We start from the raw sequence: 18,207 nt of genomic DNA, 5'->3' as shown, positions 1-18,207 counted from the left end.
ATTAGCCCAAAGTGGTTTAGCATCTCTTTTCCAGCTCATTCTAAGCACATTACAGAATTTACACTGTACTGAACTATGAGCGAAAGGCTATTTCATAGTCTTTTTTTAAATAACCCTTTTTTAAAAAAAAACCTTTATCCTAAATAATGAAGAAAAAAAAATGTTACTGATTTTTTAGCGAGAGAGGGAGAGGGAGAAACCTTGAGAGAGAAACATCGATCAGTTGCCTCCTGCACTGACCCCAACTGGGGATTGAACCCACAACCTGGGTATATGCCCTGACCAGAAACTGGCAACCTTTGGTGCACAGGATGACGCTCAACCGAGCCATACCAGACAGGGCTATCCTAAATAATTTTAATGATAAAATGCAGCTAGAATTAGATAAATCATAGAAAAATTTAATAGTTTAGTCAGCATTTCTAAAATATATTCTAACCTCAGTAGCATCCAAACAAGAATATAGCATGTTTAGTTAGACAGGAACTGTGCAGAATGGCAATAGAGAAAGAAGAAAACCCAGTTGAATGCAGAACTCTCCTTTATTATAACAATATATAAAATAAACAACTTTAAATATTCATAACCACACCAACCACACATTATCATGACTGCTGTTAGTATTCAGCTTGCTCAAATGTGAAGGAATAACTTACAATTCTTGAAATCATTAACCATACAAATGTGGAAGTGAAATGCATGTACATATTTTTAAAGTATATACGTTTTTACTGTCTTCACTTTATTCATCATCTCAGCATTTTCATACATCCTCATTCAGTTAAGGCCTTTTATTACTAAGAGAGTTGGCACAGCTATATTTGCCAGTGGTAACAGTCTTAAGTTAATGAGTAATAACTGGCAGTTACCAACTGATTTTTGACCTACTTCCTTCTTTCTTTAGAACAAAAAAGAATTTTCACCTAAGCATCCTTTCCAACCCTTAAAGGCAGTATTCTTCAAACAACTCCTTTAAAAGCACTTTAAACGGCCATTTCCATTTTAATAGTCGGATGAGGATTGTACCCCTCAATCTGAAAGTCTTCAGTCTTGAAGTCATCGATTGTCTCAACTTTTCGAAGGATTTTGAGCTTCGGGAAAGGCCTTGGTTCTCGCTGAAGCTACAAACAGCAGACCATTATTTTGCTATATCTGTACTACTGCTTTAATTCTGCTCCCCACACCCCTTCATGAGATAAGCACACAGTATTTTATCAGCAAGTATTACTTTACAGGGGCTCAGTGATACTGTGGATACCTTTTCCCTGGTTATGCAATCCTGTTGGAACATAACTATTTCTGTCACATACACGGAAAGCAGAGGGTATTTTGTGGAATCATTTGGTGTCAGGAGCCTGGTGGCTCCCCAAGTGTAAGTTCTTATGATTGCTTGCTCCTGGTAAATTTATCAAGGACTGGACACAGTCTCTTACTGTTGTATCTGTAACTCATAGTAGGCACTCAAAAATGGTTACCTGAATCCCACAATTCCTATCCCAACTACCCCTGGCAGAAAGGGCAAGGAAAGATGACATCTGTTGACAATGAACAGAAAGGGATGCAAGCCGGATTCCTGAGATGAACTGCGCCGATGAGGTTGTGACAAAGGTCATGACCTCACTTTATTCTGGCCAGCATGACAGGAGCAGGGAGCTAGAGAAGCATCTGGATAAGCCTTGAAGCCACCCTCTAAGTCAACGCAGACACATTTCCTCCAAGGAGAAACTTTCAAAACCTGGATCTAATCTGGAAGGGCCTAAAGGTTTGGGGGTTGACATTTTTATTCTTGGGGCTCATGCAGACACTCATATTTTTTATTGCCATTTTCCAATCATCTTTTGGCTGCTATAATTTATGGACTTGAACCTCTTTTTGAAAGTTCAGGCCTAAGTACTGTATTTAGGATAAACTTAAGGGAAAATATTGAAATGCTACCTCTGGGAAGGTCCCAAATTCTCTGGTCTGCAGGTGGCTTAGTCCCCCACAGCCCCTGTCACACCTGTGGTAGCTGAGGCGTGTGTCTTCTTTGTCTCCACCCACCTGCCCACCATCCAAGCTCTGCAGTCAGAACCGGTCACCTTATCTGTCACAGCACCGGGAAGAATGCCTATTATAATAGGGATGTTCTACAAACCAACCTTTTAGCAAGAGGAGGGACCAGCCTTCAAAGTGCAACAGATGGAATCCTTACCTGCATTTTCAGCGGCTCAATATGATTCAAGTAGATGTGTGCATCTCCCAACGTGTGCACGAAGTCACCTGGCTGAGTGCATAGAAGGAAGCAAAACAGGAAGTGGTTTAGTTTTAATCCCCCTTCAACACATCCCTTAAAAACACATTATGCAGACTGTGCAGATATGGCAGAGCTTTTCAGAACATAAAGATAACCAGTGTTGCTTTTAAGAAAAGTTACCTTATATTATAAACAACCTATATAAACTTATTCATACAGACCACAAGGATGGGAAAGTTCCAGGGAGAGTTACAAAATGAGCCAGTTCATTTTTTTTTTCCTACCTATTTTTCATTTTGCTTTTTTCCTCGGTTTTTGTTGGTTTCTTTTAAAAAAAGTTTTTTCTCTAGTTGATTTTCTATTTATATATGTTTTAAGTTCACAGTTGAGTCAGTTCATTTCTTATTTAATTGAGAATTCTGTGCAATTAGTTTTTTTCATGTTAAAGAACCTAAGAGTTCAGCTCTTTAAGCCAGCAACAATTGCTCCTTCCTAAGAGCAGCCCACCTTCAGGCCGGTGATGTGTGCGATCATGTAGGTGAGCAGGGCGTAGCTGGCGATGTTGAAGGGCACACCTAGCCCCATGTCTGCTGACCTCTGGTACAGCTGGCAGGACAGCTCACCGTTCACCACGTAGAACTGGCAGAGGGCATGGCATGGAGGCAGGGCCATTGAAGGAAGATCTGAGGAGCCAGCACAGAGGAATATAAGCGGGGAAAGGGGGGTGGGAGGGTTAAAGAACACAACTATAGGTAAAGTAAAACAGGAGCGAAACACAAGCCAACTCCTAAGTCGGAGGCCATGTGACCCCCATGACCCACACCTGCCCCTCACGGCAGAAGCAGACCATTCCAATCACAGGGATGGCACAAACCCGACAGAGACCTGTCCATTAACAGGCCTCCTGCGATGTACATTTACAATGGGAGAAGCAATGCTCTCCCATACGAGCTGAAATTACTTGTGCTACCTTCACAGAAAGAATGAGTTCATTTGTAGGGACCACAGGAGACTGGCGTCTCAGACACACCCTCCCGTGTTCCAAGTCTCTATTATAAATGTAAATATTCCGCCCTGGGTCTTCATTACACATTGGTAAAGACTAATTTTATAATACTGTTGGTACAAATATTAATAATATCAAGGTAGGAGGGAACGGCAATTTCTGCCCCAATTTAAAATGTTAAAATCTTACATGTATTTTTACAGGCCATTTAAAACCTTTTTTTTAAGTAAGAATAAGTATAAATATACAAATTAAGGTGATCTGGATCCAATTCCATCCTCTGAAGGTGAAAATGAGGCCAACTGTGACTTGCCGAGGGCCTGCCTCCCGCTGGGGGCCCCGGAACAAGGCGACACCGCTTCCCCTGATGCTGCCCGCAGTTAGGACAGGAGAGGACGGCGGAGATGCTTTCACCTTTTGGGTTCCAGGCACACAGGATGATTCTTCTGTCGTCAGGGTTGGTTTTGATGGTGTCAATCACCTTTTGCAGCTGGTCTACTCCTTGATGGGAATAATCTGTAGAATCATTGAAAAGAGAAGATGTGCACATGGTAATTGCATCATCTGGCGAGATGGCCTCACAGGTCATCTGTCATACTGTCCTTCTGCAGCCCAGCCCTGGCTCATGGTTTCAAGAAATCCAAATGCCCTTGGTAAATTTCTCAGGTTATGTTGAGTTCAAGGCCTGGTTTAGGCTCCTAGGTTTATCCTCTGGAGCCATAACAAAGTCTATTTTCTTTTCTAGGTAAAAATCCTTTAAGTATTTGGTTGGTCATGTTACTTCCTCCCCCTCCCGCCCCCCAATTTCAACACTCCACTCCCTGCTCTCCTTAGCCCCTGGCAACCACCATTCTATCTCTGTGAATGTGCCTATTCCAGGTCTACACAGCACTTTAAAACTTAATGAAGGTGCCAGCATTCAAAAGATCTCAAGATTGCACATAAAATACAGACTTTAGGTTTTTATTGAAGAATTCTGACAATATCAGGCCCACATCTCTCTAACTGGCGGGAGATGAGCTGTCACTGCCCCCTTTAGATGAGACTCATGCTCTCCAGATTGGGGGTCTCTGCCCAGCTAGCAAACTGTTACTTCCTGCACACACGCCTGTGTACACGCACACACACTGAAGGACACATTTGCTTTTATAACCTCTGACCTAAAGATAAGTGGGCCAGAGGGGCAAAGGACCAGGGCTGGACTCGGTAAGTAGTGCCACCACGTGACAGAGGAAGGTGGACTCCAGGAGTGAGATGTTTCCTCTTTCTCCACCCAGCAGGATGGGGAGGAGAGGTGACTCGGGATATGAGCTATCCCGTCAGGGCCACTTGCAATGTGATGAAAAGAAAGGGAAACCAAAGCCTCTGCAAGGCCAGCTCTGGGAGGTCAGCGCCCCAGATGAGCTTCCTACCTTACCTCCCAACACAGTGACCAACTGGGCCACTATTTGCTAAGGAAACAAGGTACAGGAAGTGCCAAGCACCCAATAATGCTAATCACTGGGAGTGTGTCTGACCTTCACGAGGTGTGGTTGCCGCTCCTGAACCCGAAACAGCCTCCCACAAGGTCAGTTACGCATCAGCCCCCCAGACCCTGGCTTATCCCCAACACTTCATATGAAACTGTGGAGCGACGACGCGCTCAGGGATCCGAGGCAGCACTGTCTCCTCACCTGAATCCATATCTTTGTAGTCTGCCCCAAAATGCCTCCACTGAAAGCCATAAACGGGGCCTAAATCTCCTTCTTTTCTGCTGGAGAATCCCAGGCTGTCCAGGAAGTCACGGGACCCATTGGCGTCCCAGATTCTCACTCCCTTGGACGACAGTTCTTTAGCATTGGTGGATCCCTGGAAGAGAGGGGAGAGCAGAGCAGGTGAATTCACTCACCCAGGAACCTTCAGAGCCATCGGGACTCATCCTCTAAGAGCCCCCACCACGCTGGCAATGGGCCCTCTACTGTCCCTGCACAGCCCGTCCCACCTTTAAGCAGGCTGGGCCCAGCCCAAACTTTGAAGGGCCTGCCGGTCAGTCTGATCCTCCTCTGGAACCACCCTCTCGAATCTTTTTTTTTTTTTCCCTGTTCCCCTTAACTAAATTTCCTAGACTGAACACATCCAAGTCCTTTGATGATATTCCTACCCCATCTAGCAGTTTTGTGTTTCTTCACCAAACGTGTTCTGTGTCAAAGTGTGATACCCCGAATGAGTGTAGCGCCTCACCTGCAATCTGTTGGGAGCACCTTCGATCTGGTGTACAGAATATTTCTACTGATTGGCCTCATCAGCACTAGCTTTTCTAGCAAGTGGATCTGTCACATATCTTAAACGTGCCACTCTCAAGTTCTGTTTACCCCAATTTATACTCGCACAGTTAAGGTGTGGTTGGTTGGTTTTTGCCAAGTACAAGCCTTATGTTTATTTCTCTGATACTTTGTCTTACTAGATTTGGCCCTCGTCATCCTAGCCTGGATCCTGAGTGTGCATCCAGGTCAAGGACAGACCTCCACTGGTCTGTGCTGTCTTCAGGCCTGATGTGCCAGAATGGTTACAAGCAAGGCTACGGTGCCACACAACCTTGGCTCTGCGCCTACCCTCTCACTTCCCTTCTTTACCTTGATGAACCACAGCAACTCCTCCAGGACACCCTTCCAGAACACACGCTTGGTTGTCAGCAGAGGAAACTCATCTGAAAAACAGTTTGCCTTATAATTTCAAGATGGGAAAAGAGCACATGCCATCCAACTTTCTCTATGGAAGAAAACTACCCCAGGACATTAGGCCCTGGAGTGACCTGGAAAACTGTGACTCCTGGCCGAGTGGGCGCCCGGGATCAGGGTGGAGCTCCCAGGGTGCAGTGCAAGTCACACAATTCAGACGGAGACCACCCTCCTGAGCCCTGCATCCACCAGACACAGCAGTTCCACACAGTGAGCTGGGGCAGGGGCAGCCGGGGCAGGAGCCAGACCGGGATGCTGTGGGGACAGGGAAAGGGCAACCATCTGCACCGTTAGTGAAGACAACAGGACAGAGCTGAAGGCTCCCAGGACTATTCCATGATTAACCTGCTGAGGAAAGCTTGTTCAGGACCCACAGAAAGTAGATATCACTCTGGCCAATACTGAAGAGTCGTTTTTTTTAGAGGTTTGCAAAGCAAATCAACCTCAAGGTTTTAAGTGTACCCAAAATGGTAATGTTTAAACACTTTATATACATGATCCTATTTCATCTCCAACCCTCCTTAAGGCACCTGGTATGATCTCCACTCTACAGTCCCCAGGAGGGAATATAGAAGTTTGCATCAAGAAATAGAAAAATAGAGGAGAAACCAAGATGGCGGCATAGGTTAACGCCGGAGATTGCTGCCTCGAACAACCAATCAAAAATATAACTAAAAGACGGAACGGACATCATCCAGAACCACAGGAAGGCTGGCTGAGTGGAAATTCTACCACTAGGAGGAAAGAGAATATCATACCCAGACTCAGAGGAGGCTCAGTGCTGAAGTGAAATACTCAGGTGCGGAGTGTGCGCGGAGCGGGCTGGCGGCGGAGGGCGCGGTTGTTGTTTTCAATCGGGAGGGAGTCTCAGACTCTAAGCTGCAGATCCGGGTGAGTCTCTAGGGACCCAGACTCAAACGGGAGAAGCGGGACTGTCTGGCTTTGGTCGGAACTCGAAGGCAGCTTTCTCTCCGAGGTTTGCAGTGGTTGCTGGGACTCTGTGAGACAGAGCCCCTAGGGACGGAACTGAGAGCAGCCATAACTGCTCGCTCCGGCCCGCCCTGTAGATCCCCGGGGACCCGCCCTGCCCAAGCCCTGCGCAGAGCCATTTGCCGGATAGCCTCAGGCAAACGCTAGATTAGCACTGCCCTAGAGATCCAGCACAGAAGTTCTCCCACTGCAGACACAGCTGACTCTCATAGCCAGTTGGCCTGGAGGTAAAATCACCCCCAGTATTGCTGACAACAATCAAGGCTTAACTACAACAAGACTGCGCACAAAGACCACTAGGGGGTGCACCAAGAAAGCATAAAAACTGCGGAGACAAAGAAACATGACAGAAATGGAGGATATAGAGCTAAAAACCGCAATTTTAAGGCCTTTCAATAATTTTCTAGAAACTGTCGATAAATGTAGTGAGATCCTCAAGAAATCTAATGAGACCCTCGATGTTGTGATAAAGAACCAACTAGAAATTAAGCATACACTGCCTGAAATAAAGAATGTTATACAGACACCCAACAGCAGACCAGAGGAGCGCAAGAATCAAGTCAAAGATTCGAAATGTGAAGAAGCAAAAAACACCCAACCAGAAAAGCAAAATGAAAAAAGAATACGAAAATAGTGTAAGGAGCCTCTGGGACAGCTTCAAGCTTACCAACATCAGAATTATAGGAGTGCCAGAAGATGAGAGAGAGCAAGATATTGAAAACCTATTTGAAGAAATAATGACAGAAAACTTCCCCTTCCTGGTGAAAGAAATAGACTTACAGGTCCAGGAAGCGCAGAGAACCCCAAACAAGAGGAATCCAAAGAGGACCACACCAAGACACATCATAATTAAAATGCCAAAAGCAAAAGACAAAGAGAGAATCTTAAAAGCAGCAAGAGAAAGAAACTCAGTTACCTACAAGGGAATACCCATACGACTGTCAGCTGATTTCTCAACAGAAACTTTGCAGGCCAGAAGGGAATGGCAAGAAATATTCAAAGTGATGAATACCAAGAACCTACAACCAAGATTACTTTATCCAGCAAAGCTATCATTCAGAACGGAAGGTCAGATAAAGAGCTTCACAGATAAGGAAAAGCTAAAGGAGTTCATCACCACCAAACCAGTATTATATGAAATGCTGAAAGGTATCCTTTAAGAAGAGGAAGAAGAAAAAGGTAAAGATACAAATTATGAACAACAAATATGCATCTATTAACAAGTGAATCTAAGAATCAAGTGAATAAATAATCTGGTGATCATAATAGAAGGAGGGACATAGAAAGGGAATGGACTGACTATTCTTGGGGGGGAAAGGGGTGTGGGAGATGCGGGAAGAGACTGGACAAAAATCGTGCACCTATGGATGAGGACAGTGGGTGGGGAGTGAGGGCGGAGGGTGGGGCGGGAACTGGGAGGAGGGGAGTTATGGGGGGGAAAAAGAGGAACAAATGTAATAATCTGAACAATAAAGATTTAATTAAAAAAAAATTAGAAAAATACAAATGTAAAGCTTATCTCTATTCAGTTGTGTAGTTGATATTCATGTAACAAGGATACATTTTTCAAGCACCTACTGTTATCATTATTTCCTCCATTTCAAGTGCATGGGGAAGTTGAAGACCTGAGAGGTGAAGTAAGCAACTTGCCCCAAGTGTAAGAAGAGCTGGAGCAGAAACTAGGTCTGCGGCTCATTGGAGTTCACTGCTCGTGGAGCTGCAGGATCCCTCCGCTCAACCAAACTCTCAAAGCTGTCCGAGGCAGGGCAGATATTTTCCACTGCAAACGGGAATTTTCCAGTTTGCAGACGGGTGTGGGGTGCAGAGTTTCACACGTGACCACTGTGGATTTGCATGGCCCACAGCGGGTCTCCCCCTTAAAACCACCCTCCACACCAGTGTCGGGGAGACGAGTCCTGCGCCCACCCCCACCCTTTGTCTCCCGAAAGCCAACAAGAGACACTTTTCCCCAGGAACCATCCTCTTTCAAAGACGAATAGGAACTTCTACTTGGACCATCGAGTTCGTTTCAAGGTTCACTAGTAAGAGCAGAGAATGCTGGTGCGCGGGTCCGGGTGGGAACACTGCCAGGAGCCATACGTTCACTCTCTTCCCGCCGTCGTTGCCCCGCCCACAACATTTTGGCTCCAATTTTGAAAAACTTTGCGAAGCGCAACGGTCCGTACGGGGAGGGGAGTGGCGCCCAGTGGGAAGCCTGGCCCAGCCGCGGGCCAAACTCGGGCAGACCCTCTCCCACTCGGTTCGGGGCAAAACTCCTGGGTCCGGCCCACTTTGGGGGAGACCACATGGCGAGGCGTCAAGCACCCGGCCTTGGAGCCAGAGGCCTCCGGGGCTTTACTCCCCGGCGCCGTCCCGCCCGTCCTGCGACCCCACGCACATGTGCCCTGGAACCCAAGCCCCAGTGTCGCGTCTGACCAAGGGGACTCGGGACACCTCTCCGTCTCCCGGGACTGGGGTCCGCACTGCCCCGCGGGGCCCGCCCCTCCGAGCGCCCTCCCGGCCGCAGCCCCGAGCCCCCGGCGCCCGCCCGCGGTCACCTCTCAGGCTGTAGCGCGCCTGCATGCCGAACACCGACAGGGTGCCGGTGCCGGTGCGGTCGTCCTTGCGGAAGCCAGAGCTGAGAATGTGCTCGATCTGCCCCAGGTACTGCAGCTCCCCATGCGGCCGCGGCTTGGCGCCCCGCTCCAGCGCGGCGGGCGGCGGCGGGGGCAGGGGCAGCTCGGAGCCGGCGGCGGGCATGGTGCGGGCGCAGCTGTGGGTTGGGGACGGCTGGTAAGGCGGCTAGACCTCCTGCAGGCGCTTCTTTTCCCACTGCCTCTGCGCGGTCGACTCCGCCTCTTCCTGGTGGCTGAGGTCCCGGCCAACCCCGAGCCGCGGGGTCTCCCCCCTCCTGGCGTCCGCGGAGCGCGCACAGCCGCAGGCGGGCCGCGCGGTCTCCCGCCTCCTGGGGTCCGCGGAGCGCGCACAGCCGCGGGCGGGCCGGGCGGTCTCCCGCCTCCTAGCGTCCGCGGAGCGCGCACAGCCGCAGGCGGGCCGGCGGGGTCGGAACGCTCGAGCCTCCCGCAGCGGTCGCATTTAGCCCGTTTTGAATGGTAGGAACCTTAGGCCTAGGAAGCATCCTAAAGCTTATATCCTGGGTGCATTGGCTGAGAAAGGCCCCTCGAGTGGGAAAGTTCCGGGGTCGACCAGGTCATGCACTGATGAAGGGGAGCTTGGAACAGTCTCCACCTACCGGTGAAATCTACAAACTAATAAAACCCTGTTGTTTGAGCTGTTTTCTTACAACCGAGGGGGCATGCTAACAGGTGATTTCCATTGCCGTTTCCTCCACATCCTCAGTGCTGGCAGGCAGCCTGGCTGGGCAAGTGGCAGGAGGCAGCTGTTCAACGTGATTAATGACAACCAGACGTTTTCAAGTTTTTAATACCAAAAATGTCAGTTTTACTGAAATGTTCATAATACAAACACTGGTGGGTGGGAACTATTTGATAACGAGTTTAAAGCGTGCTAATACACGTCCTGTACACACGACAAGCAGTCTTGTGAGTCAGTGTTTATTGAGCCCATAGTAGATGCTCAGTAATTGGTTGCTAGGTCTGGGGTTATGAAGAGTAAGATGTGGCCTCTGTCTGAAAAAGATTAGACACTGTTTCTTGCCATTCAAGTTGTCCCATGATCGTCACGGGGCAGTCACAAGGTATTTTCTACGGCCAGTAAAAATATTTACACCCAGAGGGCCTGTAAATAATGCTTGCATAAACATTCCAGATAGCCTTTGATTGACAAAAATACTATTTTGCAGAACATGATGTTAAGAAAGATGCTGCAGCCGAAACCAGTTTGGCTCGGGGGATAGAGCGTCAGCCTGCGGACTGAGAGGTCCCGGGTTTGATTCCGGTCAAGGGCATGTGCCTGGGTTGCGGGCACATCCCCGGTGGGGGATGTGCAAGGGGCAGCTGATCGATGTTTCTCTCTCATCGATGTTTCTAGCTCTCTCTATCTCTCTCCCTTCCTCTCTGTGAAAAATCAATAAAATATATTTTAAAAAAAAGAAAGATGCTGCATCCTTTAACAATGTGGTCAGGTTAATTTTAACTACAAAATGTTATTGAAAGCAAGCAGTCATAGGCCTCTAAGATGGAGTTCTTTCAGTCATGATGGAGTGCAGAGAGTGTTACCCCTATGCTGTCTTAGAAGTTTCTGGATTCTTTCTGCTAACATGCACCTCTCAAACTCAAGGTTAACATTTTTGTAACAGGAAAACATTCTGGGAGGAGGAAATAAATGTCTTTCAACTGCAGCTCTGACTAAACTGTTCAGCAAAAAACAATGCGTGCCTTATGTGGCACAAAACCTATTCAACCGAAACCCAATCCCAAAGACAATTTGCAAAATACCTGTCATTTAGGTTCATTGGGGAGAGAAAAGCACACAAACAAACAAGCAAAAATCCCTAAGTACAGAATAAGGAAGTGTTTTTAGGGAACATTTCACAAGCCTCATGTTGGAAAGCCCATGTTTTGCTGTTGGATTGTATCAGCGCTCACAGACCACCGTACACTGAAATGCACTGGGTGACAGGACAGCAGTTTCCCATCTATTGAACCCATCACAATACTAGATTGCCCTTTCCTAGGTCAATGGGGATTCATTGTACCCCTCCCCCGGCACATTCCTCACCCCACCCACATAATAGTTTTAAAAAGTCACCCGTATCCCCTTTGGGAATGAGGGCCTTCCTGTGTTGGGCTGTACTGTTTGGATAAGGTTGGTGGCAGTGGGCTGTCTCCAGATGGGTAGGCATTCTTTTGGGAAGAGACATGCTCAGTCAGAAAACCTGACTGGTGGTTGCCAAGGGCTGGGAGAAGGGAGAAGGGCTGGGGAGTTATTCTTTAATGGGTATAGAGTTTCAGTTTGGGAAGATGAAAAAGTGGAGATGGATGGTGGTAATGGCTGTACAGCACTGTGAATATACTTAATGCCACTGAACTGTACACTTAAAAGTGGTTAAAATATTAAATTTTGTTACGTATGTTTTACCACACACACAAAAAAAGCCTCTGTGGAAGCTATAGGTCTTTTCTAAACAAAAGCATGAATTATAGATTTTTTCCAAAAAGTTAATTGTTATACATTAAAATCAAAAGCAAATTAAACAAATCTTGTTAACTAGAAAGTGGGATATGAATACTAGTACAAATAATGGAACACAGACACCTCGATGATTTCATGTTTACTATATAAATATATTTAAATAACTATTAATGTACCATAGAATATGTACCATTGATATTTTGAAAAGGAATTTTTATTGTAACAATCTGAGTAACTATTAAACTGCCATTCAACCTGAGAAAATTAACAGTACTTCATAATATATAACTGACATATGTTCCTGCAATTGCATTTGTTGTACTACTCTATGTATTTCAGGATTTTCAGGTCTCAGCTGAAGAGGTGATTCTACTTGCTGGGTAGAGGAGGCATCAGATCTTCTTACCTTTTTTTTTTTTTTAAAGCAATCATCAAAGCATTAATAAATTACATATAGACTGAATGTATTTTTTCTTGGAATAAAAGTCCAGCATGAGTAATAGTAAACACTCTTGGCTTTTGAAAAAATTAACACATAGCAAAATAACAGAAAACGCAAATGTATGGATATTTTTACTAACACTATGGTATTTGAAGGGATCTTCACAGGTCCCCTGGTTTGATGAACTTCTATAATGGACTCTGCCTCTGATGTGTAACTATTTATTCTGTGTGCTCTACATACACACAGTATGTGCTCATTAAACTTCTGTTGCTTGTGAGTAGTATTGCCCCCAACAAGGAATATATCTGCCAAGAAGGACTCCCTGTGGGTAATTGGGCCCAAATTCCTAATTAGAGCCTAGAGACCTCTCAGTCATACTGCATATCCAGGAAAAGCCACTGACTCCACAGGCCAGCCTCCTGCACTGTGTTCCTGCAAATCTGGGCCAACCTTTATAAAGGAGTTCCTGGAATCCTATCTCAACCAGTGGGCTGATACCTGCTCCGTCCAGTTGGAGCTGAACAGGTACATCTTCATTTGCATCTTTACTGACCAGTTAGGGCAGCTCCATAACAACAGAGGCACAAATCCAGTAATATCTAGCTTAATTATACATTGGTGGCGACCTAACAAGGTCCCTTGTGAATAATAACTGAGAATTAAAATTTAATTATTCTTTAAGTTTGGTCATATTACCAAAGGAGAGTATTACCATATATATGGTTTTATTAGTGCCACTAATTTAGAAGGTATTTAGCCATATCCTACCTAACCATTCTCTTGTTTTCAGACATGCAGATTGTTTTTAATATTTTATTATCCTATGCCGGAAGCCGTCCACCCTTGCTGCTTGACACAGTCTCTGCAGGGAAGAAACATCTGCACAGCTTATGTTTCAAGGGACCTGGCGTATATGGCATATGTTTGCTCCCCCTCTTAACTCTATGTGTTTTATTTTTTTTTTCTTTTTTAATTTTTATTTATTTTTTATTTTTTTTTAATTAAATCTTTATTGTTCAGATTATTACATTTGTTCCTCTTTTTTTCCCCCCCATAACTCCCCTCCTCTCAGTTCCCGCCCCACCCTCCGCCCTCACTCCCCACCCACTGTCCTCATCCAGAGGTGCACGATTTTTGTCCAGTCTCTTCCCACATCTCCCACACCCCTTTCCCCCCCAAGAATAGTCAGTCCATTCCCTTTCTATGTCCCTGATTCTATTATAATCAACAGTTCATTCTGTTCATCAGATTATTTATTCACTTGATTCTTAGATTCACTTGTTGATAGATGCATATTTGTTGTTCATAATTTGTATCTTTACCTTTTTCTTCCTCTTCCTCTTCTTAAAGGATATCTTTCAGCATTTCATATAATCCTGGTTTGGTGGTGATGAACTCCTTTAGCTTTTCCTTATCTGTGAAGCTCTTTATCTGACCTTCAATTCTGAATGATAGCTTTGCTGGATAAAGTAATCTTGGTTGTAGGTTCTTGGTATTCATCACTTTGAATATTTCTTGCCACTCCCTTCTGGCCTGCAAAGTTTCTGTTGAGAAATCAGCTGACAGTCGTATGGGTATTCCCTTGTAGGTAACTGAGTTTCTTTCTCTTGCTGTTTTTAAGATTCTCTCTTTATCTTTTGCTCTTGGCATTTTAATTATGATGTGTCTTGGTGTGGTCCTCTTTGGATTCCTTTTGTTTGGGGTTCTCCGCGCTTCTTGGACCTATAAGTCCATTTCTTTCACCAGGTGGGGGAATTTTCTGTCATTATTTCTTCAAATAGGTTTTCAATATCTTGCTCTCTCTCATCTTCTGGCACCCCTATAATTCTGATGTTGGTATGCTTGAAGCTGTCCCAGAGGCTCCTTACACTATGCTCGCATTTTTGGATTCTTTTTTCATTTTGCTTTTCCGGTTGGATGTTTTTTGCTTCCTCGCATTTCAAATCATTGACTTGATTCTTGCGCTCCTCTGGTCTGCTGTCGGGCGTCTGTATAATATTCGTTATTTCAGTCCGTGTATGCTTAATTTCTAGTTGGTTCCCCAATATAAGATCGAGGGTCTTATTAGTTTTCGTGTAGATCTCATTAAGTTTATCAGCAGCTTCTAAACAGTTCTTGAGAGACCTTAAAAGTGTGGTTCTGAACTCTATATCTTCCATTGACAATTTTGTGCTGTTTCTTTGTCTCCGCATTTTGTTATGCTTCCTTGGTGCACCCCCTAGTGGTCTTTGTTCGCAGTCTTATAGTTAAATCTTGATTGTTGTAGCTAATTCCAGGGAGGGTTTGACCTCCAGGCCAAGTGGCTATGAGAATCAGCTGTGTCAGCAGTGAGAGAACTTCTGTCCTCTAGGGAGGTGCTAATCTGGCCTTTGTCTGAGGCTATCCGGCAAATGCCTCTGTGCAGGGCTTGGGCAGGGCGGGTCGCACAGGATCAACAGGGTGGGCCGGAGAGAGCAGTTATGGCGGCTCTCAGTCCTGTCCCCAGGGGCTCTGCCTCTCTGAGTCCCAGCACCCGCTGCAGAGCTCGGAGAGAAAGCTGCACTCGCTCTGACCGAAGCCAGACAGTCCCGCTTCTCCCGTTTGAGTCTGGGTCCCTAAAGACTCGCCCGGATCTGGAGCTCAGAGTCTGCGACTCCCTCCCGATTGAAAACGCCAACCGCGCCCTCCGCCGCCAGCCCGCTCCTCGCACTCTGCACCTCAGAATTTGACTTCAGCACTGCGCCTCCTCTGAGTGTCCGTATGCGTTTCTCTTTCCTCCTAGTTGTAGGACTTCCACTCAGCCAGCGTTCCTGTGCTTCTGGGTGATGTCCCTTCCGTTTTTTGGTTTCACTTTTGAAGTAGTTGTTCAAAGCAGCAAACTCCGGCGTTAACCTATGCCGCCATCTTGGTTCTCTCCCAATCTTCTTTCTCAACTCTATGTGTTTTAAACAGGACCACATCCCCGAGAAAGGTTGTTTCCCCAGGTGAGGATTTTTCCCTGGAGTTAGGGAGGGAATAAAACCCCTTAACTAAGTGCCAGGTGGGTAACTAATCACTTTAACTATGAACAATCACGCTTAAGCTACATAATCTTTTATTTAGGATAATCTCCTTCAGTTACTTCCTTGTAGCTTAATAGAACAATAGAGTAACCTTGGAATGGAGATAAGAAACGCCCTAACCTTTGGAATAGAATGGATAGGATTAAAATCAACTGATATAAATACAGATGTAACAGGAGAATAAAGAGAGAACCTGGATGGTTGCAAGATGGCGGCACTGAAGAAGGATCAGCGCTACCGGCTGTCGAGCGGGCAGGTGAGCGACAGCAGCAAGGTGTCCATGTTTCACGTGAAGCTCACCGACAGTGCCCTGAGAGCCTTTGAGACCTACCTCGCCAGCCAGGATTCTGTCTCACTGAGACCATCAATTCGATTTCAAGGAAGCCAAGGGCACATCTCCATCCCCCAGCCGGACTGCCCCTCAGAGGCTTCGATCTTCTCCTTCTATCTCTCCAACATCGGAGGTGACAGCCCCCAGGGCAGTTTCGACTGCATCCAGCAGTACTCCAGCCATGGGGATATACACCTGGACTGCTTGGGTAGCATCCAGGACAAAATCACAGTGTGTGCCACCGATGACTCCTACCAGAAGGCACGGCAGAGCATGGCACAAGCCGAGGAGGAGACACGGAGTCGGGGTGCCATCGTCATCAAGCCCGGAGGCCGCTACCTGGGCAAGAAGGTTCAGTTTAGGAAACCAGCCCCACGGGCGACAACGGATACTGTGCCCTCCCGGAAGTGGGCGACCCCCATCAACCTGGCAAATGTCATCAAGAAAAGTGGTGTTAGCGGGGGCGTTGGGGTATCTCAGAGGCCTTTCCGTGACCGGGTGCTACATCTTCTGGCACTGAGGCCCTACCGGAAGGCTGAACTGTTGCTGCGGCTACAGAAGGATGGCCTGGCGCAGGCAGACAAGGACACACTGGACAGCCTCCTCCAACAGGTGGCCAACATGAATACCAAGGATGGTTCTTGCACACTGAAGGACTGTGTGTACAAGGATGTGCAAAAGGACTGGCCTGGCTACTCAGAGGGGGACCGGCAGCTGCTAAAGCGCATGTTTATCAGAAAGCTGTGCCAGCCACAGAGTGCAGGTGGCCTCCCTGGAGACCCTGCTGCCGCCAGCCCCCCAAGAGAGCATGGGAGCTCAGTCTCACCCCCCCAGAAACGTCCTCAGCCTCCTGGTTTCATTGACCCCCTGGCCAACAAGAAACCAAGGATATCACACCTCACCCAGAGAGCTCAGCCCACCGCCAATGGGAAGCTGAATGTGCCCCATGGCCGGGAGGCCCTACTGCCCACCCTTGGCTCACTGGCGGGCACAGATGCCCACCTACCCCCACGGCTGGATCCTCCGAGGGCACACGACTCTCTGGCTGATGTCAGCAATGACCTGGGCCACAGTGGCGGGGACTGTGATCATGGGGAAATGGCCACCCCAGCCCCCACTTCCTGCCTTAGCCTTCCCCTGCTGAAGGACTGTGCCCAGCCCAGCAGGCCCCACGGTGGCTCGTCTCGCGGCAAGTACAAGAAGAAGTCCAACAAGCACAAGGACAAGGATAGGGCAGCTGGGGACAGGCATCGAGCCAGGCCGCCAGAACTTGTGTCTGGCTCCCTTGGAGCCCCGCCCGTCGACCTGGGTTTAAATGGGACCTGCAACAGCTCAAGTGTCCCCACGTCAACTTCAGAGACACCAGACTACTTGCTAAAATATACCACTGTCTCCTCCTCAGAGCAGTGCCAGAGCTATACGAATGACTTCAACGCCGAGTACAGTGAGTACCGAGACCTGCACACCCGCATTGAGCAGGTCATACGGCGGTTCAAGCAGCTGGACGCCCAGCTCCGGCAGCTCTCCCAGGGCTCCGAAGAGTACAAGACTACTTGTGGGCAGATTTTACAGGAATACCGCCAAATCAAAAAGACCAGCTACAGCCAGGAGAAGCACCGGTGTGAGTACCTGCACAGCAAGCTGGCCCACATCAAGAGGCTCGTTGCTGAGTATGACCAACGGCAGCTGCAGCCTTGGCCCTAGCCCCAGCCATAAGGCAGGAGCTTGCCCTCCCTGGATTGACCCTTCTGGATGGCAAGGGAGCTGGGGCTTTGGGGGTGGGGAGAGCTAAAGAAAAAGGGGGAAATTTTTATTTAACAAAATAAACACGAAGACACGTTAAAAGAGAGAGAGAGAGAGAGAGAGAGAGAGAGAGAGAGAGAGAGAGAACCTGGCTGGAGATCATAGCTACAGAACCTGGCTAGAGAGAACCTGGCTATGATGATCACCTGAGCACTGCCTCTGTGCCATTCATTCTTCGCCGACTCCGTCCACACCTATGGGAACCCCTGGACCTGCTGGGGCTGGACCCCAACAGATGGTGCCCGAACAGGGACTCCTAGGTATGGCCCCCCTGCACTCGGGACGGATAGGACTCCACTAGGGTGCTGCAGACCCCCCTATAGAGGATAAGTAGGGTAAAGAGGTGGATAGTACAGAACTTAGATTGAGAAGATGTGCCATACTGAATCTAGAAGAAGAAAGACTTCGTATTGATCTTTTAACACATATGCTTGCTAGCAGAGGAGTTAAGGTTACTCCCAGTCAGGCGGAATGTTTTATACAAGAAGTATGTCCATGCTTTTCTGAGGAAGGAAAGGTGCCGGAA

General features: G+C 47.3%; 2 protein-coding genes across 2 annotated transcripts; one reads left to right on the top strand and one right to left on the bottom strand.

Annotated features, from left to right (window-relative positions):
• Positions 1-523: 523 nt before the first annotated feature.
• Positions 524-9,755, bottom strand: TYMS (thymidylate synthetase). Its single transcript, XM_059706511.1, has 7 exons — positions 9,505-9,755; positions 5,852-5,925; positions 4,913-5,087; positions 3,654-3,755; positions 2,741-2,916; positions 2,192-2,263; positions 524-1,121 (listed from the first exon to the last, which is right to left on the bottom strand). The coding sequence occupies exons 1-7, from the start codon at positions 9,704-9,706 to the stop codon at positions 984-986; spliced, it is 939 nt and encodes a 312-aa protein (XP_059562494.1). The 5' UTR covers positions 9,707-9,755; the 3' UTR covers positions 524-983.
• Positions 9,756-15,418: 5,663 nt separating this feature from the next.
• On the top strand, positions 15,419-17,717 carry LOC132239736 (RNA polymerase II elongation factor ELL-like). Its single transcript, XM_059706501.1, has one exon. The coding sequence runs from the start codon at positions 15,756-15,758 to the stop codon at positions 17,580-17,582; it is 1,827 nt and encodes a 608-aa protein (XP_059562484.1). The 5' UTR covers positions 15,419-15,755; the 3' UTR covers positions 17,583-17,717.
• The last annotated feature ends 490 nt before the right edge of the window (positions 17,718-18,207 follow it).

The sequence above is a fragment of the Myotis daubentonii genome, chromosome 8 (assembly GCF_963259705.1).
Source record: "Myotis daubentonii chromosome 8, mMyoDau2.1, whole genome shotgun sequence".
Classification (NCBI taxonomy): domain Eukaryota; kingdom Metazoa; phylum Chordata; class Mammalia; order Chiroptera; family Vespertilionidae; genus Myotis; species Myotis daubentonii.
This window is presented reverse-complemented; position numbering and strand designations above follow the sequence as displayed.